The 25685-nt window shown below is 47.7% G+C and overlaps 1 protein-coding gene across 5 annotated transcripts in view; it reads left to right on the top strand.

The window, feature by feature from the left end:
* Cradd (CARD and death domain containing adaptor protein) overlaps positions 1–25685 on the top strand; it is a 191737-nt gene that overhangs the window by 40562 nt on the left and 125490 nt on the right. Inside the window, 1 exon segment of one of the 5 annotated variants that reach the window (NM_001108085.2) lies at positions 6605–7079. Within the exon segment in view, the coding sequence (NP_001101555.1) occupies positions 6605–6804 (200 nt within the window). The 3' untranslated portion in view covers positions 6805–7079. 5 annotated transcript variants of the gene reach the window in all.

Below are 25685 nucleotides of genomic sequence, written 5' to 3'. Positions count from 1 at the left end.
TTCTGCTGATAAAATGACTTAATCCACCTTGGCACAGTGGAAGGGACACTTGGCAGTACACTGCTGTGACCAAGGTCACACACCAGACATTAGATCAGCTGGAAGTCCTCTCTGGGTTCCTGCCGGGTCACTTTAGGAGACAGGACAGCGCTGGGCGTGGTGAAGGCAGCCTGTGACTGGTGGCTTGGCTTCCCAGCCTGGTGGACCTGACTGAGCTCTCTGTGGTGCCCGAGTGCATCTGGCTTGGGGAAGGGACTTTTTCCGAACCCCTGGCCTCAGTATCTGATGGGACTTGGAGTCAGGCATGGCGGAGTGGCTCATAGGCCACAGGACTCTGTGTTCTAGCTTGTTTGCTCTGGCCTGGCTGTGAGGCCGCAGCTCTGCTACGAGCCTCTCAGAATTCTGTCTTCTGGTAGCCTTCCTTTTCTCTCTTTGTATTTCTCTCCGTTACCAACAGGATCCCCGAGTTATGTATATGCTCAGCCACTAGCAAGAGTAAGCATCAGATGCTTCCTTCCTGGGCCCAGTTCAGTGGCTGCCCTGAGGCTGGCCCCTGTCTCAGCCTTGCCTGACCTTCTGTGGGTCATCCCAACAGACAGGATGTCCTTGACTGCCTGGCCGGCCCTCACTAGTGCAATACACAGGGTTGGCTTGCCCATTCCTTTTCTGCCCAGAGGCACCAGGCCCAGCCTGTCCCTTATGAGCTGGCCTCGAGTGACCCCGCTGAGCTACATCAGCTGGTGTCTCTCCTAAGAAGTACATTTTGGCTCTGAAGTACATCCTTGGGTGTATTTGTAATTACTGAGCTCTCATGACAGCTGTATTCCCTATCCCCATAGGTTTATTGGGTTCCTGACTTGAGAGTCTTCCTCGTAGAGCCTCTTCCAATCATGCCATGGGTCAAAGGCTGACCCATGAGGTAACTGTTGTGCTGATGTCAGTTGCTCCCTCTGGTATCCCCAGCCCGATTATCATATACTTCCTGCGGATTCAGTGTCATGGGTCTAAACTGAAGGGCCCTCGGATAACAGAAGGTATCCCTTCATCCATCCTTTCAGATGTGGAGTGGTGTTGACCACGTCTTAACGGTCAGGTCCTGGGGATCTGACCATAAACAGAACCGTGGACATGGGCTTCGCTATGTTCTCCTGGAGGAGGACCAAGGGTGTGGGCAGATAGCTAATGAGAAATTACCGTCGCATGTGTGGTGGGGAGGGTGGGCAGGTAAGCCTTAGAAAGCCTCTCCGATGTGTTGACCTCCCTTCTGAGAGAGAGTGGAAGGTGTTCGGTAAGAGACTTCCCGTGCAGGTATTACACGCCGTACCAGCACAGGACCAGTGATTTAGTTACTGAAGCTGTATGTAGATCATTTGGGACACGCAATGCCCAACAGTGAAGCCCACGAGAACTTCCGCAGTAGTCCAGATAAGGATAGAGGACCCATGCTTCAACACTTGGCAGGCTAGAGAATTCCAACAGTGTTTAGTTGGGTTGCTCCCCCTCCCCCGACGTGTTTTCAGGCTTACAGAGAGTGGCAGAAGCAAGGGAGGATTCCCTACCAGGTTTAGAAAAGGAAGGGCCGGTGTAGCTCAGACCGCAGGCGCAGCTGCACAAGCAGCTTTGCCTTGAACACCGTCGGCAGGCTTGGGACTCTTCTCATTGGCTTCTGTAGTTCTGTCTGCCACCCGGCTGAGCGTGCTCTGTTTAAGTGAGTGCCGCTTTCCAAGCCGGTGTTGTCTCCAGGCTTTGACTGTACGGGGTGGTGGGAGGACAGGAAACAGTTAAGTTTATGGGTAGCATTATGGAGTTTGTAACTTTTTATCTAAATACAACGTTTGCAATTTCCACCAACGCTCAGCAAGACGCCGGCAGATCCTGGTCTTTGGGAACTGGGTGGGACCCACACATCCTATTCTTTTTCTCTGTGGAAACAGAGGCCTGGAAGATTAAGTCCGCTCGCTCCCCATCACTCAGCTAGTTGATGTAATTTATTGCAGAGACTGGAATCCTAGCCTACCAGCTCTTGATTTAGGACCTTCCCTGCCTTTCATTTCTTTGGCTCCCCACTGGGTTTGAAATGGAATTGTGTTATGCTGTGGTGTTAATAGCCAAAAGAGACTTTCAAGCAGTTGCACTAATGTAGGGTTGTTGTTTTTTTTTTTTTTAATATGTTAAGAGTAAAAACTTGAAGATTTTTACGTATAGTGGGCTGAGCTTGCTTTAGAATATTTTGTTTTTATCAACGCTAATTCTAATCACCTAATGGGGAGTCGTAATAGTCCAGAGCTGCATGTTATCAGAGGCTTCCCCCAGCTTCTGCAAGGCTGATGGAAGGCGAGGCAGAAGACTTTTATGAGTATTTATGGGCCTGATGAAACAATGCATCTGCTGGCAACTAATTGCTGCTCTTTCTAGGAACAGCAAGCCATGTGACAGGCCCTGCCCCAGCAGGGACGGCTCCATTTCACTTTCAAAGGCATTAGTACCCTTTTTTGTTTTTCTTTTTTTTTTTGAGAAAGTCCATGACTCTTTCTCTCCCTACCATTGGGCTGCATCATTTACCTGGTCGCCTTCAGTTCATTAACCGTGGCTGCGTACTGGAATTCCCTGGGCGACCCAGAGAGTACCGATGTCCTGGTGCTATTCCTGGCCGTACAAATCAATCAGAGTTTCTGGGAGTAGACTCCAGGCAGTGACATCAGGCACGGGCCCTCGCACTGATGCGTGTACAAACAAGCCCAGGCACACACTCTCTGAAGGATTTTCCATCGTATCAGGGCCCAGAGCAAGTATGATGCCCACTACTGACGTCAAAATGTTGGGGATATCAGGCTAAATGCACACAAAAATAAAGTGGGAGGGATTTCGCATTACCTGGAGAAGTTGAATTTAGGCCATGATGGTGGTGGCCCACGTCTTTAATCCCAGCACTCCGGAGGCGGAGGCAGGTGGATCCCTGAGTTGGAGGCCAGCCTGGCCTACAGAGTAAAGAGCCAGGGCTACACAGAGAAACCCCTTGTCTTGGGGCAGGGGTTGGGGGGGGGGAGGAGTGGAAGGGAAGGAGTTGAATTCAGGGCATAATATTTTTATGGTTAATTCACATTGTGTGGTACTTGTTCCTTCATTCTCTGTGCTCTATAGATCAAGCTCTGACCAGCTGGGGCTAGGACCTGCCAGTGAGAACCTGCATGCGCCTCTCACATACAAATCGTGAAGAGAGAGGACAGAGGCAGGTGGCCCTGGAGCATCTTGGGTAGCAGGCTGTATGCCTCTGACTTCTTTTGTCATTAAAAATGAGTTTGGGGGCTGGAGAGATGGCTCAGGGCTTAAGCATCTTTTTGCGGCTCTTCCTGAAGGCCTGTGGTATTTGTTTCCGGCACCCATGTATGTTGGCTCATAACGCCTAGTGACTCCAGCTTCTGGGGACCTGGTGTCCTCTTCTGGTTTTCATGGGTGCTCACGTGTGTGTGTGTGTGTGTGTGTGTGTGTGTGTGTGTGTGTGTGTGTGTAGTGCCACTGGAGAGACACAAGTTCCAGAGTTAAAGGTCATCTTCAGCGGCTCAGGGAGGTGTAGGCCTGAGCTCTGCAGAGCCCTTCAGTATATAGAGGAGGCAAGGTTAACATGGGGATATTTAATAACATCCTTAGGGCCACGCACGTGTGTGGGGCCAAATTATCAACTTAGGTGCTTTGACTTCCAAGCCTGCTGACTTCTACCCTATAAAAAGCACCTTATCAAAATACGGTTTCCCCTTCGCCTAATTCGGATATGCTCCAGTGCTCCGAGTCCCCACGGATCCCATTGCTCTTGTTAGACCCAAGCTCAGGGGCTTTCGGGAGATCCTGTTTCTTTCCTGTTGTCATGAGAGTCCCTCACTCCTGATGTCTCCCATTTCCTAATCTCCTTTGGTCCTTTGAAGAGGGGGGTTGGGTCTGAGGCAAGGCCATGAATCTCTCTCCCCCTGCAGGTCCCCTTGCTGTCTCCAGAGTCCCAAAGACTAAGGCTTGGCTGTGATTAAGGGACGGTGTACGGTGGCTCTGCTGATGCTGCACTCAGGACCCACTTTGCAGCTCATAAATCATGCTATCTACAGCTGGTGGGTACCAGGAATAAGCTCTCCTGCTGGTGCAGTTCCAGCACAGCAGCGGACGACTGCCTAGCAAGGTAGCATTCCGGCTTGCGAGCGAGCTTCATACACACAGGTCGTAGGCACAGCCAGCTGCAGGAATGTTTGCTTTACCTAAATTTAATAGGCAGCTGTGTTTATACTTGTTCTTCAGTTTGGCCAGCACGGAGCAGAGATGTATGTGGTCCTTGGGAAGGTATTCCCGCCCTGCTCCCCTTTTTAAAATGTGATTTTTCCCCCCAAACAGTGAACTTGAGTTGAGGACAAAGTACGACTTGTGGATGTTTTGGGTCAGGTTTTAGTCCTAAGCTTTATTTTGCCCACGATATGAAAGATTCGCCCCTTTGTAGGAAGTGCCAGGCTGACAGTTCCTGGAAGTGTTCGGGTTCTATTTATACTTAGCACCATGGCAGAGAGGGTGGCAACACGGTTACCAAAATAACACCGTAGAGATGTCTGAAGTGGTTGAGAGGACACAGGGATAAACAAACCCAGGGCCTCGGCATTCTCTCAGTCAGTCCTCAGCACAGACCATGGCTGTGACCAGATGTAAATGTGCAGAATCTTTTCCCACCCAGGAAGCAGGCAGCATTGTTGTGGGGTCAGGTGGGGAGGGGGACATCACCTAACGGGTTGTCTGCTGGTTCATCTCAAGGCTGACACTGCCCTCCTGAAGCTAGCATGTGACCCAACAGTTGAGGCCCCAGTTCCAGAGATCATCTCTCAGTTCCAAGGCCAGTCACGAGTTTCCATCCTTTAGTTTCAAGATGGAATACCTGTGGCGTTTTTCCTCCTGTTCAGTTAATTCTTTAAAGCTACTTACCGAGCCAAGAGAAGCACACTTACCAGTTTATTATAAAGCATGTTTTGAAGGGCACGGATAAGGGATGCACAGGGCGAGGGATAGAAGGAGAGCCAAGGAGCCTCTGTGTCGCTCCCGTGTGGACCACATCCTGGCACCTCCAGCTATAACCTTTAGCTGTCTGGAAGCTCACCAAACCCCGCCCCTTGGAGTTTTTAATAGCTTCATCATCACATTGACACGCCTGATTAAATCACCAGATAACTTAAACTTCAGGTGCTCTCTCCTCTCTAGAGGGAGACAGAGGCAGGAGGATTAGAAGTGGAGACTGTGAGTCTCAACTCCCCACTCTGACCTTGGATTTCGAATGACTGTGTCTATCCCAAAACTATCAAGAGACTGTCATTGGTCAGCTTAGTGGCAAGTAAAAAGGCATGACCTATTTTGAAGGTCACCAAAGTGTGGAAGGTGTATGCCAGGCAGTGTGGCAGGAACCAGACGTTACTTATTTCGTGCTATCATAGTGGCAAATAAGGCCTGTGGCCATGAAGCCTTCGTGTAAGTCCTTAAGGGGCAGGTCACGATTCTGTCGTGTGTGGATGGGGCTGTTGCCAGCAGGATGTGCGTGCAGTGTGTCTGCTGGGACTTGTCCTGCTGCCATAGATATAGAAGTTTAGAGCTGGAATAGAGCTTAGAGGCCTCTATTTATAGAAGCGGAAGGGAAGGCATGTTGATTTAGTCTCTTGTTGCAATGACAAAATACCTTGACGAAAGCAATGTAAGGGAGAAAAGGCTTGTTTTGGCTTTGAGTTCCAAAGGGGACACTGCCCATCTTGGCAGGAAATGCACAGTGACAGGACCAAGAGGCTGGCCTGTCCCATTGTACCAGCAGTCAAGGAGAGAGAGAGAGAGAGAGAGAGAGAGAGAGAGAGAGAGAGAGAGAGAGAGAGAGAGAGAGAATAAGAACAGGAGACAGGGACAGGTTATACAACTTCAAAGCCAGCCCCCAGTGAGGTACTACTCTCCACCAAGGCCTTTTAAAGTTCTCTTCCTATCCCGTGCCAGTAGCTGGGGAGCGCAAGTTCAGATATGCGAGCCTGTGGTAGATAATTCACATCCGATCCGCAGCAGAAGGACTACCACCAAGCCTATAAAATACATTAATTGGGTTCTTTGGTTCAAGCACTAGGACTTTGTGCTAACATAAACAAAAATAAAAGTTTCTCTGAAGTATGTTGCAGAAATTCACGACCTTGAAAAAAAAAGGGCTAACATCGAAGAACTCAACAAGGGGCCAGAAAAGGCAGTGAGTGGGTCTAAGGCACCAGATGGTGTATCCAGGCCGTCATCCTTTGTGCCCGCTTTGGGACGCACACCGTGGGCCAAGCCTGGGTCCTAAGTGCATCTGTTAGGTGCTGGAATCACCGGGAGTGTCGAAGGTCATCGAAACGGGAGGGGCCTGAAAAGATGATGGCTCTCTGGAAGTCTTCTGGAGCCGTAGGTTCCTCTTCCCTGCTTCCTCACAGTCTTTTTATCACTCTGTCACCTTTCCACTGCCCACTTTGCTCTCTCAGCTCCGGCAGCGGACACTGACTGCCTCGCTGCCTTCACAGCTTGACTTGACTGCTCCGCTGTTTCCGCCACTTCTGTTTTGCTGTCTCTTTTGTGTTAACAGCTCAGCCGAGAAAAGACCATTTGCCTGAGAAGCCTTTTATTATTAGGCTTATTACCGCAGCGCCAAGGGAGGCAGCACCAGAGTCTCTCAGTCCGGTCGCGGAGACTGCTCAGTCGGGCCAGAAGGGGCGTTTGGACCAATCAAACTCTTGCCCCTCCGCACCTGTCGCAGCCACTGAGGCTTGTTTGGACCAATCGTAGTCTTGTCTCTTAGCACTAGTCAGTCACCAGGCTTGGGTTTCACGCCATTCATGTGGCCTTTTGTCTTAGAGCGCGAATCACAGCCGCCCCTCCGCTAGACCCCTGGGGGAGTGCTGCCTCTCTCACCATGCTGGAAACCGTCCTAGGGTTACAGAGTTCATAGCGCCTACAGCAGCAAAGTCCTCCGGGACCTGGGACCTGGGGCAGGCTCATCCTTCGCACAGTTGTCTCAAGGCGACCAGGGAACTTGGAAATTTATTGCGGAGAATTCTTTTTTTTTTTAATTATTTCAAAGTTTCATACACACACCCGAATACTGTGTGTATAAACACACATACATGTGTGTATGTGTCTATCTATATCTCTCTCTCTTCATGTATTTCTTAATCATACATATCCACCCCTCAGTCCCTCCCCCCAACTCTCCCTCTTCCTTACAAATTCATGCCCTCCTTTTAAGTTTTAAAACAAGTTTAAAAAGTGTTGAGTCTTTTCAGAGGGGCATGGGTGGGCCACCTGCCAGTGGCCACCCCTCAGAACAGTGAAGACTTATTTAGCTAGTAGAAAGTTACTTCTGCTTAGCCTCTAAAGGAATGTCAGTGACCTCCAGGGAATATAAGAATCACATTAGAAGAACCTTTTTTTCTTCCCTTTTCTCCTTTCTTTTTCTGGACCTAAAGGAGAGTACAATACCCAATCTACAATTTCTTAAGAGCTTATAAGAAGCCCCCTCCCCCCTCCCCTACCCCCACCCCTTTCAAGCCCTAGGGCCAGGCCTCTGACAGGGTATGGGATGGATAAGAAAGCCATCTCAAGGGTTTGGGGATTTAGCTCAGTGGTAGAGCGCTTGCCTAGCAAGCACAAGGTCCTGGGTTCGGTCCCCAGCTCCGAAAAAAAGAAAAGAAAAAAAAAAAAAAAGAAAGCCATCTCGATAGAGGAGCAAAGGGGCTACTTGGAAAGTAACAGGACATCTCAGAGGGTCAAAACATCCAAACTCAGGAAGAAGCCCCCCCACCCACCCACCCAGTGTCTTTCGTTTTCCCTCCCTGTCCTGTAAGGCAGAACTAGCTTTGTGTGCAGAACAGTCATGTCGCCAGGATCCAGCTCAGGATCTGGAGCAGAGAAGGCAGAGAGTTGAGAAGTGATAGGTAATTCGCAGGGTTCCGAGCAAGGAGCTTTTGAACATTTCCCATTGCCACTTATCCTCTGAAATTACGGTTGTTATTATCATTTTTCATGCCTGTGTAACTAGACTGCAGTGTTCTTTAAGGCAGACATGTCCAAGTTTTTAAAAACTCAAGCTTCGAAACCACGGTGAAGTCCGAGGTGCATATTAACCATCGTGCGTTTCTGGGATGAACAGAAGAGTTATATAAAAACCAGAGTCATACTCTCTAAGAGGTCAGATTGTAACCGGTGGGAGACAGGGCAAAACCATGTAATAGGATAGTCTGGTGGTCACCCTTCTCTCCGTCACTGTGCAGAACATCCTGGCTAGGGTAACTTCAGGGAGAGATGATTCCCTTTGGTTCACAGTCCTAAAGGGACACAGTCTGTCATGGCAGGGAAGGCAGAGCTGCCAGAACATGTGGGTGCTGGTCCTTTTACATCAGTGGTCTGAAGCAGAGAGAACAAGTGAACAGGGAGTGGGCCTAGACCCCCAAATCTCAGAGCTCACCCTCAGTGACCTACTTTCTTCATCAAGGTCTTCCTCCTAATGAGCCCACATTCCTCCCACTGCCTTGAGAAGATGTCACCAGTCGGCCTTCACCAGGCACCGAGTGGCAGCCCTTGACCTAGGATTTCCAGTATCCAGAACTGAGACGTAAGTTTCCATCCATTTATAAGTTACCCAGGCTGTGGTATCTTGTAATAGCATTATAAATACACCCCATCGTGTTATACACAGTAATCCCATGTAATCCTTATTTGCTAATTTAGTACATTTCAAGAGATGACCACCACTTGTAATAAACTAGTACTAAAGTATCATATGAAAAATCTGAACTATCTTTTTAGTTTCAAAGTTTTAGCCTGTCTGTATAGGAAAAGTATAATAGTTTTTCTCAGACATCCTGGGTCTGTGGCTGAGTCTCACGTTAAAAGACAAATGAAAGTATACGACTTAAGACATTTATTAGTGTGTGTGTGGTGATGTGTGATATGTGGTACCCATGCACACACATGTGGAGAAGGATATAAGGAGAATATCACTCTCTACCTCATCTATTCTTTTAAATGTAATTTATCCCACCTTGTCTTTTTACAATAATTTATGTATTTAAAAATTTATTATTATTCTTTAATTTTTTTTCAGTCCAGTAGTTATCCTCCTGGTTCCCATCCCATCCTTCTCTAAGAGGATGTCCTCATCCCCCCACCCCCACCCCACCAGGCCTCTCCACTCCCCAGGGCATCAAGTCTCTCTAGGGTTAGGCGTATCTTCTCTCACTGAGGCCAGACAAGGTAGTCCTCTGCTGTATATGTGTATGTGTGTGGGGGGGGGCTTCATATCAGCTGGTGTATAATATATTATATGTATATAATTTATTTTTTATGTGTGTGTTTTGCTTGTATGTGTGTCCACCATGTGGGTGCCTAGTTCCCACAGAGACCAGCAGGGGGCATCAGATTCCATGGAACCGGAGCTTCAAACAATTGTGAGCTGCCATGTGGGTCCTGGGAATTGACCCCTTGGTCTCCTGGAAGAGCAGCCAGTGCTTTTAACTACCCAACTGGCTCTCCAGGCTCCAAACTTAATATAAGGTTTATGGTATGGATGTCTTTCTAAGCAAGTTCAGACCCAGGGAAGCCGTTAGACTTTGGTATATTTATTTAGGTCAGAAGAAATGAAGACAGTTGGCATTGTGATCCAATGGCAGTGATGGGAACTGACTGCACAGCCACGTGACTGTCTATCTCTTCAGAGACAGGAGCCCCTTTTCCTTCTGCCATAGGCAGGAGCGTCTCGCAGCAGGGTCTTAATATCAGCTTCAAGGAAGGGGTAAGGAAAGGTGAGGTGAGCGGCCTGCTTCTGCTTCATCCCCAGATCCCGCGATCCGCAATGGGGCACCCGAAGGCCGGTCACCGTCATCTCATTTCCGGAAAGTTTACTTGCCGCCACCGATGCTAAAATCTGGGATTTCTTACAAGACGCTGAACAAAAGAAAAGAAAAGTTCGATTATGTACGTGTGAATACATTATACTCTTTTCGAGTCCCGAGTCAACTGGAGAGAGTCTTCTCAAATTATTACTGTGGCCTGCTGCTGCTTCAGTTAGCAGAGGCTGGGGGCGGGGTGGCGGACTTAGATGACCTCCCCTAAGTGCCTCTAAGGAACCGGGGAGGATATTTTCACTCTGCTGTTTAAATAATCTTTTTGTTTGTTTATCTTTCGGTGAGTATTCTATTTCAAAGCCTCTCACTAGATTATTATATAACCATTTTCCCTTTTTAGTGTCTTTATTCACGTGCCTCCTGACATTAAGTTCCAAAATCTTCTCTTTGTTTTCCACAATCTGTTAGATTATAGATGGTTCTGTTTTCGCCAGTGCCATATTAAAATATTCTCCAGATAGGCTGGCTTTGTTCTGGACAGTTGGCCTTCTTCGCCCTGTGCTTGCTAAGGCATTCCTGACGACTATTTCACTTAACTGTAGAGCGTGTTTCAAAGAGACTATTAAAAGCTTTGGCAGAACAACCGCCTACCTCCCTCCCGCCCTCCTCCCCCCTCCCTCCTGCTTAGCTGGTTCAACACCACACAAGGCTATAGGACACAGAAGGCGCTATTAGTAAATGGGGAAAAAAATCACAGCACGACAAACTCACTCTTCTTTTCTTCGGTCAGTCAGCATTTAATGAGGTTACACTATGTGCCAGGAGTTAAGTCACTCTAGATTAGTCAAGTATGAACTCTGTCTGCTTCACCCCAGAAGGTTCTCCAGGCTTGGTGAGGTTACAGACCATCTGGTCTCTCATACAAACCGAGGGCTTCCCATGGAGCCCGGGGGATCAGTTGTCCTCCTTGGATGTTGTCTTCGTCATTAAAATGGAGTTGAAGTACTAGGCTGTGTGATTCAGCAGGACCGGATGCACAGGGGGAAGACGGCTGTGGGGTTGGGTGTGCTTGTGGCTGGAGGACATAGTCACTTCCACTTCCAGAGTTCTTGCCGTGACATAACCCCATTCAAGTGTAAGGCTGATGCTATTAATTCAGCTTCTCAGATGAGGAACCTGAGGCTCTGCCCCGGCATTTCACTGTGTCCAGATGGCCTGAGACATTTCCTGGTGGGGTCAGTCCGGATGAAATCTGGTTTCTACCTTCTCTGCCTGGTTGCTGGAGTTTTCTCTGCCTCCAAACTGAAGTGCTCCATTGCCCTATTCCAGAGACGGTCGAGACAAGTGAATGAAATTTTGACATGGAAACTGCTACACTGGAGGCGGTGTTAATGTTTCTCATTTTATTTTATGCGCACGGATGTTTTACCTGCGTGCGTGTCCTTGTACTGTTGGCATGCAGTGCCCGTGGAGGTCGGGTGTTGGATCCCTGACCCCAAGACCATGGTCTGAATGTGCTTGTCTGCAGTGGTCCTGTTGGACTGAATCCCCAAATTCACATGTGAGGTGTTCGAAGCTGCTAGGATGAGCGGAGGCCAGGGAAACGGCCCCTGCGCCTGTCACTGATGGTTTTCTACAAAGAGGAACAAAGACTTACACTCCCTAGTTTGCCGTCTCACGGTGTAATTAATACCTTTTGTCGAGTCAAGAAGCAGTAAGAAGGCCCGGACCAGATGTTGAATAGGTGTTGGGAGTTGGCTTTTAGGCCTCCTAGGAGTCTCGACTTCCTATTCCTTACAAATGATCTGGTCTCATTGTTAGCTTAACTGTCAACTTGGTATAGCCTAGAGGCACCTGAGAAATATTCTCCATTGAGGGGTTGCCCTGATCAGATCGGCCCATGTGAGTCTGTGGGGATCATCTGGGTGGTCCACTGATGTAGAAGGCCCCCAGCGTACTGCGTTCACCCTGTTCCCTGAGCAGGTGGTCCTGGGCCATGGAAGAAGGCCAGTAGGCACAAACCTCTGATGGAGACAGCAAGCAGCGTTTCTCCATGGCCTCTGCTTCAAGTCCCTGGTTGAGTTCCTGCCCCGACTCCTCTCCCTAGATGGGCCGTGTCCTGGAAGTGCAAGCCAGATTAAACTCTGTCTTCCCATCGAGGTATTCTGTCACACAGTAGAAAAATAAGGAGTGCACCTGCTCAGCTCTTTTGTTATACAGCGACAGAAGCAGACTAAGAAGCCCATTACTGTTTATACTTTAGCCTACTTTTAGGTTTCCTTCGACAGCTAGCAGATATGTCTCTGCCTGACCTTCAGTGACAGTGACTCTTGGGCACCTTTTAGTGCTTTCTGTGTAATGTTTGCTGAATACCATCTGTTAGTGATTCATGTCACCGAAGGCCTTTAGTCCCGGTCACCCACCAGGAGGTGTCTGACTTGTCTACTTATGGCTTATGGACGCATTTTTATTGTTGCCATCGGTAACCATTACAATAGCGAATTTCACTTGGGAACATGATCCTTATCTTTCTTTCTTTTTAAATGACTGGAAATTCCAGTCTTGCATGTCCTGGTTAAATACAGGAATGGGTCTGTGACTGGAACCCTTGGGGCCCATCTTTGTCCAAGGCCAAATCTTTTTTCAGATGAGGGAAACTTGAAGAGTGAAAGTCTTCAGCTCTCAGGATGGGTCCCCTCTGGCCTGATTTTCCCAGGATCACTGCACAAACAGGCAAAAAGAAAATGCAAACCAGCTCCGCTCGCAGAGCCCAGTGGATCTCTCACTTTAGACCAGCCTTTTCCTGCTGAACAAACTAATATTCTGTACATAGTGGCTCTGGTTCTGGTACAGTCTGCGCGAAGTTCGATTTTTGTTGGTTCAGAGTCCCCCGAAGAAGAGGGGGCCCCAGCTGAGGACTTGCCTCCCTCAGGCTGGCCTGTGGGCGAGTCTAGATCAGTGATTGATGCAGAGGGTCTCAGCACACTGTGGGTGGTACCATTCGAGGGCACATGATCCTAGGTTCTTTAAGAAAGCAGGCTGAACAAGCCATGGGGAGCAATCCAGTAAGCAGCCCTCCCCCATGGCCTCAGCTGCAGGTCCCGCCTCCAGGTCCCTGCCCTGCTCCCTCCATGAATCCTGATGTAGAAAGGTAAACCAAATAAATCCTTGCCCCTCCCAGTGGCTTTTGGCCATGGCGTTCATAGTAGTAACAGAAAGCCGTACTAGCAAGATGGAATGTTCCCCACACGTCAGTGTGACCAACGCGTGCTCCCAAGTATGCAGGTCGGGGGGACTTTATGACATAAGGTAGGTAGGGTTGGCTCCTGGGGTTGGGGGTCGGGTATGCCTTGAAGTCATTACGTGGTGTCCAGTCACTTCTGCTTGGTTTCTTGTCCACCGTGATGCGACCAGCCTTTCTGTCTCATGTTCTGTCCCCATTTGGCTGAATCTCATGAAGCCAACTGACTTGTGACTGAGTCCTCCAAACCATGAGCTAAAAGATGTCCTCCTTCCTGTAAGTGGTTTCTATCCAGCCCTTAGTCCAACTGTGCAGAAGAAACAATATACTTACTAACCTCTGTGTCTCTGCCCTGGTCCACGTCTCTCCTCTAGGTTAACCCATAGCCCATTTGCTGGGCTGGTTGTCAGCTCCAAGCTTAGTCCTCTCTTGGCCCTCCGTTCGTTTCACGGAGAGATGCAGAGGTGGTGGGGCCTCTTGCTGCTGCCTTCTGCCCTGCGTCACTTTCTCTGTCCTCCATTCGGAAGCCTGTGGTTTTCTATCTCTGCCTCTTTTAGGAGGCACACAGTTTTAAAACGAATTCAAGTCTTCAATAGGAAGAAACAGTTATTTAGTGCACTGTAGGAGGCAGAGGGCTGGGAGGTGACAAAAGTATTGCCTACGGCCTGATTTCTGTTTGTCTCATTGCTGCCTTGCCATGGGATACGGATTGTAGAAGTTGGGAATCTGTGGCCTCAGTTATCCTGTCTTGTCTGACCTATGAGGTAAGAATAGATTGTGTGCATGTGTGTATATGTGTGTGCGCATGTGTGTATGTGTGTATATGTGTGTGTTGTATATGTATGTATAAATGTGTGTATGTGTGTGATTGTGTGTATGTCTGTGTATATGTGTATGTATGTCTGTGTGTGTCATATGTGCGTACATGTATGTATGTTTATGTATGTGTATGTCTGTGTATGTGTGTGTTGTATATGTGTGTTTATGTGTGTATATATGTGTATGTGTGTGATTGTGTGTGTATGTCTGTGTATGTGTATATGTGTGTATGTGTGTGTCGTGTGTGTGTGCATGTTTATGTGTGTGTGTGTGTGTGTGTGTGTGTGTGTGTGTGTGTGTGTGTGATACTTTCACTATGTTGCTGAGGCTGGCTTACCATTCATGGTCCTCCTTTTTCACCCTCCTGAGTGCTAGGGTTACAGGTGTGTACCTGTCTACCTGTCACCCGACTTCTAAGAATGATTTATACTTCCTTTTTTTTTTCTTTCCTTTCATGGAGGTGCTGGGGCTCAAACCCAAGCCTTTCCACACGCTAGGCAAATTCTCTACTACCAAGCTGGACCTCCAAGTCTTATTTTAAATGGCCAGAAAACAGAAAATGTTTCATTATGGCTGAAAATCAGGTGGCACTTCAAACACACTGAGCAGAAATAAAGTTTTATTGAAATATGGGAATGCTTTATTTGTTAACATGCTGCCTCTGGCTGCCCTCACACCACAGCAGTGGAATTAAGTAACTGCAGTAGAGCTCTCACAGCCACACACACAATTCCAAAATAGGACAGTGAGAAAGGTCAGGAGAGCTGTGGTTCTCCTGGTGACTGGGAGTCACATCGTTCTCTTGGCACCTAATACAGTGCAGGGTTAAAGCTAATGCTTACTGTTAATTGGTTGGGAGGAAAACCTAGAGGGACTTTCCTTTGGGGTAAATAGTCCCTGTGAAACCCTGTCATTATCTCTGCCATTTCTTTGGAACTGGGTTTTGCCAGAAGAGATTTGTCACACCAGACCCATTGAGCCTTTTCTTTCATATCTACTGCGTGCAGAAGAGGAGAGAGCATTGGGTAATGCTAACTGACACAGCGCCTTTGTGCTGTGTTCACTCACACGAGGATTTGATTTCAGCTCACCCTGCGTACTGGCTCTGGTTTAGTCTGCAGATCTTTAAGTACTGGGCTGTGAGGTAACACTAGCATTTAACTAGTAACCACACAAAGAGTTAGGCAAGGTCTGCACCTAGGAAGCCACGATGTTTGTTCCTGTCTGTTAGGTACTTTGTGTATTCCCACCCAACCGTCCTTCTTGGCTTTGTTCTCATTCTTTTGAAGGAAGCCATTTGTTACCAAGTCTCAAAAAAATCCTAACAAGCGATCCTAAGCAAGCGTGAGAATCTCTGCTGTTCCCTGAACTGGTCATTGTGCGGTTTTTGCCTTTTATTCTGAGGTGCATCTGAGTGGGGTTCTCTGCTCCCTAAGGACTGGTCAATACAGACAGTGCTGTGGGCTCTGAAAGGCATCAAAAAGATTACATCAGAAACTGAACCGAGAGCCTTTCTCCTTCAAGGGGTTGATAGTCTGTGTGTTAGCTTCTTTCCAGTTTTGGTTTTTCATGGTGCTGGGGATTGAACCAGAGTCTCACAGGTGCCATACCACTGAGCCACATCTCTAGCCCCTGAATGTGAATTTTCTGAATGGTTAACAGCGAGGTCTACAAAGAAATAACAGTGAGACAGGTGTTGTGGCCTCTACCTTTTCAGCCCTATCACTCCAGAGGCATAGCAAGTTCCAGGTTAGGTAGAGTGACTTCATGAGACTCTGTCTGAGAGAGAAAACAAAGCAAGAGGCAAAGGGAAAAAAAAAGTACTAATGAGTTCTTCTAGAGTTCCCCCTCCCCACCTCCTAACACACACACACACACACACACACACACACACACACACACACACACACACAGTATGCTGTCTCAGAGTCCAAGGCCAAGTCCCATGATGAGAAGCTAGGACTCCTGTTCATGCTGCCTTTATGGCATGACTTGCATTCTCATGGTCCTACATTGCCTCTAGAGTCGTTCTAGAAGAGAGGGGTGACTAGAGAGAAAATAGAAAGGGGAAGGGGTACTCCCTGTACCTCCAGGGAGAACAGGTCTTTAATCAAACCCCAATTCTTTGGTCTTCTGGGAAGAGTAACCATACCTCCACACCGTCTAGCTACTTTGACCGTCCCAGCTTCCTGTGATGATCCAGTTACCCAGTCTAGCCATTCAGGGCCTGCTTTGGAAGAGAGACATTTATCAGCTTTTGCCTCATTATGTAACAACACCATGTCTTTTCACTCGCAGTTACTCAAGGACCTGACTGCCTGCCCTCCCTCTCTCCCTCCTTCCCTCTCTTCCTCCCTCCCTCCCTTCCTTCCTTTTCTGTTTAGTGTCCAATCTCTGTCTCTCAAAAACAAAGAAACAAGCAAGCAAAAACCAACCAGAAAACAAACAAAACCCCCAACAACAAGAAGCACCTCCATTTTCGGGTCCCAGTATAACCTTTTCCCAAAGCCTTTCAATATTCTATTGAATTTGGAGTGGGCCCCCTCTGCCTTGCTCCCTAGAATTTTGTAGTAACATTGTCAACCATCTTTGGTCATAGTTACTTGTAATTGTCTGTACCTCCTCTTCACTGTCAGTTACCAGGTCCTCAGCCACAGCCACCACAGAACCGTGTATGGGAACTTAAACTTGACTCACAACATGGGAGGGAACGTTTCAACGGTGGCGGGAAAGGCATGCAACCAAAGTGGCTGATGGCAGTGGTGTCAAAGAGTCTCATGGGGTTTAGATTGGCCATCAGTAGTCAGTAAGTAGATGACACCGGTCCAGACTGGTCCAGAAACGGTTCACGATACAACCCCCAGAAATTCACTTCCTCTAATGAAATTCCACCTAATAAAGGTCTTACAATGTCCCCAAATGCCAACACTAACCGGACCACATGATCAAACACATGAGTCAGTGGGGAGATTTTCTACGTTGACTCTGTAGGGCTAGGGTGAGGGCTCTAGTGTAGACTCTGGCTTAGGCCGTGAGGGAGGCATCACCCCCAATTCCCACCTTTGAAAGCCGCCCCACAGCTACTAGATTTCTTCATATCTGGGGTGACATGAAGACTTCCGTTCTCTTTCCCACCTTAACTGAGAAAGGACAACCAGAGTGGGTTCTAGGCTGTGGTGACGGCTGCTGCTGCTAGGCCTGACAGTGCTTGGCAAGCTTTGGAAACTGCAGGTTCTGTATCCCAGGCATGGCTCAAGTGCTGCAGTGCTCTTTGCTGTGGTTTCCTGCGAGAGAGGGAAACCATTCAGCCTGTTACGACTCCTCTCACTGGGCTTCTAGGCAGTGGGTTTCATAGAGCAATGCTCACCAGGTCTCACCACCCACCCGCCCTGCTCCTCCAGGCTTTCGGTTGCCTCCCTTGCTAGTGGAAACAGCTCTCTTTAAGGAAGTGCACCTTTTGGATGCTGTGGTGGCCTTTTAGTAGTGTCTGCTCTGCAGGCTGTTGAGAGCAGCGGTCCTCATTCCATCACACAAACCCTGCTTTTTGTGATAGCCATATTCTTATTCATTTCACGAGTGGCTTAAGTCATTATCGTCGTCGTTTTGTTTCACTCACTCGGGAATTGAGAGGGTAGAGCTCTTTGTTGTTTTGAACTGCATTTCGCACCTCACACCGACTTCCTGAACCAGCCAAATGCAGGATTTGGCTCTCAGATTGCTGACTGTAAGCTGTGTTCTTGAGTGTGGGCGAGACAGGGTCTAGCCAAAGACAGGGATTGCCTTCAAAAAGGTCCAAAAGGCCATTTCTCTTTTGTTCATTAGAGAAAACAAGTGCCAAGTAGGTGTTCCTTTTTCAAAATGCCTTTTTAAAAGAGATCATTTGAATTAAACTTGTGGTATAATAGAACTAGTTGAAATTTTGTCTGATTTCTGTTGGTTCTAGGGTTCTGTGCAAACCACACAGGGGTTTTAGGCATGAGTGAGTATCCATGGCAAGCTGTTTTAGTGGTGGTGATATTGTGTTACTTTTAGAATTACTTATTTTTATTTTCAGTATATGAAAATATGTATGTGCGCCGTGTGCCTGCCTAGTGCCTGAGAACTCAGAAGCAGGTGTCATATCTCCTGGACTTGGAGTTATGGATGGTTGTGAGCCATCATCTGAGTGCTGGGGACAGCCCAGGACCTCTGCAAGAGCAACACGTGCTCCTGGCAACCACTGAGCATCTCTCTGCTCCCCTGTTGTTACTTTTAAGTGATTTAAGACAAGAAGCAGTGACAGAGTTCCCAGTACTCTCTGCTCAGCTTCTCCAAGGGTAACACTGTAAGTGACCTTGTTACATTGTTAAAAGCTGGAAACTGATTTGGTGCAGTATTGGTAACAGATGTTACTGGGATTTAGTTTGTGTGTGCCCCCGTGTCTCTGTGTGTAATTCTGTGCAATTTCCTGTTTCAATCTACCTTGATTTGTAAAATGCTCATTTATCATGAAGTTATTTGGAATTCTCATGTGAATAACGAGACAACACTGGAAGTGACATCATGGTGAAGTCTTGGTTTACTGTACTTAGCGAAGGCTTCTAAGTAGAAGTTAGTAGAGGGTCAGGTTCTAACTCCAGATCTCTAGCCATCCAGCTGTGCTGTTTCGATGATGTCACAAGCATGCTCAGAGCATCACTCCCCCATCTCTGCATGGAGGCGCTAAGCCAAGCAAGACTTTTGATTCCACTTTTTCCTTCCCTAAAGCCCTTCACAGTTACTGCTTTTCAGAGAGCATGCCCTGCGGCTCACTGAATTGTTGCAGCCCCAACCCTGGGACTGACACATCCTGTTTTCCTCCATTGCTGCACCTATCCTTAGTGGCAGTGCCCACTGTCCTGGGGGATTCTTTTCTGTCCTCAGTGGCACTGCCCATGGCCCCAGGAAGCCTTCTCTGTCCTCAGTGGCAGTGCCCACTGGCCCCGGGAGCCTTCTGAAGTCTTCCCTGCGCCTTCTGACCTGTTTCATTACTTGCTTGGATTTGTGGAATAGAACCCATAAGTGGTCTCTACTGACCATTATCTATACAGTGGCCAGAATTTAAAAAGTAGATCTTACTGTTCCTTGCTTAAAACTCCCCTTCGGTGGCCCCTCGTGACACTGAAGGAACAGTTCACCCCAGCTCCCGCTGCTAATCTAAGAGTCAGCTGTCACTTTGCCTTCTTCTGCCTGGGCACCAGCCACGTAGGCTCCGCGAAGTTCCAGTTACTGAAGTCTGTGCCTCCCCGTGGCCTCACGTAACTGCTTGCTTGCTCACACTGTCTCATGTTTTCCTCTGCTAATTAACTCCATCTGGTACCTTGCTGTGAGACTACTGTATCAGCCCTCCCAGCCCCCAAGTCACTTTCCGTTCTGCCACCCCAGGCTGCTGCTTCCACAGCATGTAATACCATATGAAGTTATCTTTACACTTGGCTGTCCTTGGCTGTGACTAGACTGGCAAGCTAGCCCTCCCTGGACTGCAAGCTCCCCAGCAAGGTCTGCCTTAGCCGTCTGGTTCACCCTGCATTAGGATTACGCCCTGGTTAAAGAAGGCATCAACAGTTGAGCAGGTGCAGTAATGGACCAGATAATCACAATAGTTCTTGAAACTGAAAAAGTAATAAAATGATTAAATTTTGGGGTGTATCTTTTGGATTCTTCTGGGAACATTCTTAACAAATTCCTGTATAAATTTCTTTTATATATGTGTCTTGACAGAGGGTCTTTTCTGAGGCAGGACCATTTGGGGTGGTAAGTTTTCTGTGTCCTGATGAGAACCAAGGACCTTGACCATGCTAGGCAAGCACACTGTCACCTAGCTGTATCCCGGCCTCAGCTAAACAAACACCGTACGGAGCCACATCCCAGCCTCAGCTGTGGGTTTGCTTTAGAAAAATCAGGGTTTGACTTTCTTGGCCTTTTTAAAGTGCAGGAATCTTAGGATCATGTGGTTTGACATTTAGCCAGATCCGCTTTTGCTGTCAGCCTGAATGCCTTCCTTTCCTTTTGAACTGAGGATGTCAATGAGGGCTCGAGCTGGGAGCTGCTAATGCTCTCGTGTAAACTGAAGGACGGGTACACCCTTGTCTCTCTTCTTAAATTCTTGTTTAATCCCCGCTTACTGATGGTCAGAGCCGCACAACAAAACGGTTACTGTAACTGGCCCCCAGATCTCACCACAGCTGACTCTATGATAGAAGTACCATTTAGGCCTTAAAACTCAGCACATAGACAGCACCATCAGCCAAAATGAAAACAAGGGATCTAATCCATCAAAGTCCACAGTTGCGGGAAAGCCTCGGGAAAGCCTTTTTGGCTAACCGTTTTTTGTTAACTGAAGTTTGTCAACCTAGCGTATGTTTTTTTCTGCTTATAATCTTGCCCTGAGAACATCCCAGGGCTTCAGTGGGCTCCCAAACACCCAGTGCAGTCGCCCCCCAGCTAGTAAAGACTTTCTATTGGCTTAAACCCATGCCCGAGTAGCCTCTGGTGATGCTCCCTCACTATCTCTTGCTTGCCTCCTGCTTTGGAAGTGTGACGGGGAGATGGACTATGCATCCCTGGGTCACTCTGCACTGATGATTTCCTGCTTCATCCAGAGTGGTTTTATGGGGAGGAAATACTTCACATTTCACTAGCCCTCCGCATCAAAGGCCAGTTTTCCTTTCCTTCAATCCGGGAGGACTTACTTATTTACCCGTTTTAAAATGTAATGGAAATCAACCTCCAGCAGCACAAGTGTTGGCAGTCTGGCTTCTTTCGTTATGGTTGCCCTTGTATCACTGCTAATGAATTCATTTTCAATCAAGCATGAGTGCACTTTGTAAAGTTATAAGGTGGCATTTTTCTCTTAAAAGCATTGTTCCGATTTTTTTTCATTGTTTCATTTATTAGCGTCTAGGGTGTTTTCTTGAGGTCTTTCCTTTTGTTGATTTTTAAAAATAACGAGTCGCTGTGAGCGCGGAACCAGTTATGAAATGGGGGTGACAGAAAGACCGAGACACACTTCAAGGTCCCTTTCTAGGTCTCTTGAGCTTGCTCTCTTGTCCATATTCTCGCTCTACACTGTGTAGCCCAGGGTGGAATCTAGCTTGCTAGCCTTCATCGATTGCTGGCATAAGCTTCTACTCCCCTCTAGCTCAAAATAGTAATTTCCATGAAAAATATTTTTTTGTTTTGAGTCAAGACCTCATGTAGCTCAAACTCAAACTCCCTGTATAGGATGACTGTAAATCCCCAATACTCCTGCCTTCGACTCCCAAGTGCTGAGACTATAAGTGTGCACTGTGCCTAGCTTAAAACCATTCCCTTCCTCAGGTCCAACCTTAATGACTCCACAGTTCCGTGGAGAAATAAATCTGACTTGAAGAAGGTGGCTTGGGAGAAGGGAGAGGGAGAAAGGAGAGGGACATGGGATGAAAGGGCTGTTTTTCCAGAAGCTTCTCATTGGCAGGACTGAAAATGGCTGCTGTGGGGAGAGGGCGTCAAAGCAACAGGCGGAAGAGGCTCGCCTTTCAAGGGCCTTTTGGCTCTTTGTACACACGAAAGGATGCTGTAAAGAAAAGGACCGTTTGCAATCAAGTGTTTTCCTATTCTTGTAGCACCTGAGAATAATTTTAGAACTCCCCACTGTTAAATGCAATCACCATTTAGGGGTTAGAATATTTATAGCATGATGTGATTACATGTTTCATTTCTGTTTCAGGTCTTACCTGTGCCTTTTAAGTAGTGTAATAAATCATTTCCTTGTCCGTGATGGGCTGAGAAAGAATGTACCTACAGCTTGCCCAGTCGCCGAATTTTATGACCTGTACAATTCTGATAAATGTTGTAGTCGGGTACATTTCAGGTGACTTTTGTTGACCCACAATCCTGTCAGAATGATTGACTCAGAGAACTCCTTCTGAGTCACTTAACTGGTGCATTTTCTGTCCTATGAACTAAATCTGTGTGGCGCCATCACTGGATATTAGACTTGACTGTGAACCTGTCATTTTTATGAGTGGTCAGGAGGAGGCGCTCTGGCAGTTACGGCCAGTAACAATGTGGCATGGCGAGTCTTGCTTCCTTGTCATGTTTCAGTAGACTGTGCAGCATTTGAGCCACTGCGTATTAGTTGAAACAACTGGCCCGAAAGATGCACTTTTAAGATGGCTTCTTACTCGGGGCCTGTCATAGCTGTCAGCAGGGGCCAGCTCCTGGCTGGGTTCCTGGTCTATGTATATGTATTTGCACACGGTCTCTGTCAGTGCTGTGCTTTCTCATAGGATGGAAGCTGAGTTCCTCAGAAGTTGAGGGCAGAATTTCAGGCCTCAAGGTTTCTTGTGAGAGTACTACCAGGTATCGTTGAAGCATCACCGTCCCTACACCCCTCAGATCACTAGTCGTTTTGTGTGTTACTGCCAAGGATGTCACTAACATCAGCTAAGGCTCTGGGGCTGGCTGAGGGCAGAGATGGAGGTGTCTCCATCTTTCACAGGAGAAGAAAGAAAGAATTTCAGAGCACCATCAATCCCATCAGAATAGTGCTTACTGAGTAACAATTTGTAACCCCTGCTCCTGAACCTTAGCAAGCTTTCCGCCTGGTGATCAAGCAGCCAGTCTGTGTACTGGGACCCTTTCCAAGCACTGCGGTGTTCGCTTACACAAAAATATCTGCTGCAGCACATCCCAGTCACATGATGAAGAGTGGTCTGACTAATGTCAAAATATCTAGAAAGCTGTTAGCCTTCTCTGAGTCCTTGTACAAACTGGTTTGTTAGGAGAGTTCAAACCATTCATCTCCTCCAGCTGGAAGGGGCACTAAGAGATTACACCATCATACTCGATCACCTTCCGGAAAGATTTATTGAAAGTCTTTTAGGTGCCAGACCCTGCGGCTTGCACAGAGAAGAACATGTCAGACTCTTGCCATTGAGACAGGGTTTCGGAAATAGAGGCAACGTATGAGAGATGAGTAGGAGGCCGGTGGATGTCAGCTGACTGGCAAACAAAAGCACCAGAGTGAGGGGTTGTCATGGATGCTGGGTCACACAGTCATGAATGACATCAGGGAGAGGCAGTCAGCAAGCAGGTTGCCTGTCTATCTCATTGAAAGCAAAATCCAAAGAGCTAGTCATTGCCTACAAGTTCCTCTGAAATACAAGGCCTTGCCTCCCGTCTAATCCCATTGCTTCCTGACTTAAATCTGGTGTTGCTATAACAAAATACTTGGATCGGGTACTTTATAAAGTCAGAAGGGTCTATTTAGCTTACGGTTCTGTAGGCATAGGAACATGACACTGTCATCTCATCAGCTTTGATGTAGGCCCCATGGCTGATGTCAAGGGTGCATGTGACAGAATGGGATTCACCCTCTAAAAGAGTTATGGAGGGATTCAAGGGAGGAGCCAGGATTTCTTTTAACAACGTATTGTCATGAGAACGATTCCAGCTATATAAGATTCATGTCATTCTTTTCAAGAGCTGTTCTCCCAGGGCCTTTCTGCCTACCCATAGCCTTGAATTTTAGAGATTCCCACACTTGAGCGGCTTCTCCCTGGAGACCGGGTTTTTGGGGTTGGGCAGGTCATAGCCAAGCCGCAGCCACTATCTCTTTTTCTTGTGAGGTGTTGGCCCTGGCAGATTCCAGTGCTTGCCGCTCTTCCACCTCCAGAGCAGCTCTTTTCCTATTTCCACTCTTTCTGGCCTCCTCCTGCCTTCCCCTGCTCCCGTCTGCTCCTCATTCTTCATCGGGGTCTCTCTTCATAGAGGCCGTTGTATCCTTAGCACGTAGACCGCTCTCTGGTGTATGGCTGGCAACCAATAAAACGTGGTTCAGTAGTGTCCATATTATGGTTCAGCCGGTGAAGGCAGGAAGTCAGGCCTGGTGCCTTAGTCCACTTGTGGTAGACGTTAAGAATAGACTCCACAAGTTGTTCTCTGCCCTCCACGTGACATGCTCAGACCCTCAAACAACAACAAACAAACAAATGCATGCACGCCCTGGCACACTCAGACCTTCCTCAAAGAAAGGAAATAAATAAATGAGTAAATAAACATTTAAAAATATAAATACAGTGGTTAATCGTATGCAGAACCTTAAACTGGTAGAACAGAGCCATGAACGGGACAGTTCACAGACGGCAGCTTATTCACCATGTTCTGGAAGCCAGGAAGTCCATGCACTTGCAGATTTGACATCCGCTGCAGGCTGTGCTCTGCTCCTAGGTGGCACTGACTGACCTGTGGAGAGACTTGCATGCCTATGCATGTTACACACACACACACACACACACACACACACACACGCACGCACGCACGCACGCACGCACACATTTATTTATTTATTTACTTACTGATTTTTCTGGGTCAGGTCACAAGGGGAGGGCCGGACCTGGGAAGACTGGGAAGTGTGATTGGGGTTCATGATGGAAATTCCTAATCGTCAATGAAAATAGTATGTGTATAAAACATGTATCATTCTCCCCTTCAGAATACCCCAACGGGTTTTGCTGCATTTGTAATTTGCTGTCCATTATGTTAGCATCCACGCTGCCTTCGGCGTGTCTCCTATTCTTTCTCCTCTCTGTGATGGAGCACCTTTTACTCCTTTCTGTTCCTGGTGCTCTCCAGGCTCCCCTTGCCAGAGCCACTGCATCTCGAGGCCCTCGTACCTACAGTTCCCTCTCTGGACCACTCTGGACCTGCATCTCTGTGCAGCTGCTTCTTCATCCAGGTCTTGGACAACCAGATAACCGCAGTGGGACAACTGTCTCCTCCTCACTCCTCCACCGTCTACTTCTGCAGAGCTATGGACTGTTGGGTGCTACCGTGTGGGAGCTGGGGTGGTACCCAGGTCCTCTGCAGGTCCTGCTCTCATCAACGAAGCCCGCAGTTTTCTCTTGTGTAAGGCGTCAGTGGTTTATACTTGTTACCAGAGGATACGTTAGGTGCCCTTAAAAAAGAACAGCTGGTACCTGGTGTGCTCTCCATGGTAACTTTGTCAAGATGTCACTTTTTGCTACCTAAATGTCCCTTGATTATATCCACTCCATTGTCCCTCATTTGTAACTGAAGTGTCTGCTTTTTGAAAGTCCTTTTCATTCCGCTTGTACAGCCAGCATGTTGTCATATCCAGTGCACCCTGAAAACCTTGTAAAATCAGGAACTGAAACTCAGCCGTCACAGCGGATAGGCCAGAGAACCCTGAAGGCAGAGGCCGGGAAAGCCGGCTGGACTGTGAGAGGGTTCACTTGTGTGTACTGCGTTTGGGATTTTAAGTGAGTGTTCTTTCCTGGACACTGAAAGAATTTGAGGGTAATTCCCTGCTAATTTCTCTTACGGGATTTTGAAACGGAGCAAGGGGGATTCTGTGGACAGACAGGTTCAGGTCTGGCTTTTCGAGAGCGAAGGATTTGAGTTTTAAATCTAGGTTGCTCATCCCAACATTTGGAAGGGTGAGGCAGGAGGATTGCAAGCTAGGTAGTGACACATATTTTTTGTTGCTCACAAAAAAATAAAAAAAGAAAAATATAAAACCAAACCAACAGTCTTGCGCTGGGTGTTTTCTCTGTGTGTAGTTTAGATGTCCAGCACTGCAAGAGATGGGAGGGCTGCTGTGAGCCTGGTGTACCAAGTAAGCTGGTGTCCAGATTGAAAAAGGAGGGGAGGCTGAGGCAGAGGCAAAGGAGGCGGAAGAGGATTAGGAGGAGAAAGACAATTAGGAGGAGGAGGAGGAGGAGGAGGAGGAGGAGGAAGAGGAG

The sequence above is a fragment of the Rattus norvegicus genome, chromosome 7 (genome assembly GCF_021556685.1).
Source record: "Rattus norvegicus strain SHRSP/BbbUtx chromosome 7, alternate assembly SHRSP_T2T, whole genome shotgun sequence".
In the NCBI taxonomy this organism is placed as follows: domain Eukaryota; kingdom Metazoa; phylum Chordata; class Mammalia; order Rodentia; family Muridae; genus Rattus; species Rattus norvegicus.
Note: the sequence above shows the minus strand (reverse complement) of the source record. Positions and strands in the feature narration are given on the sequence as shown.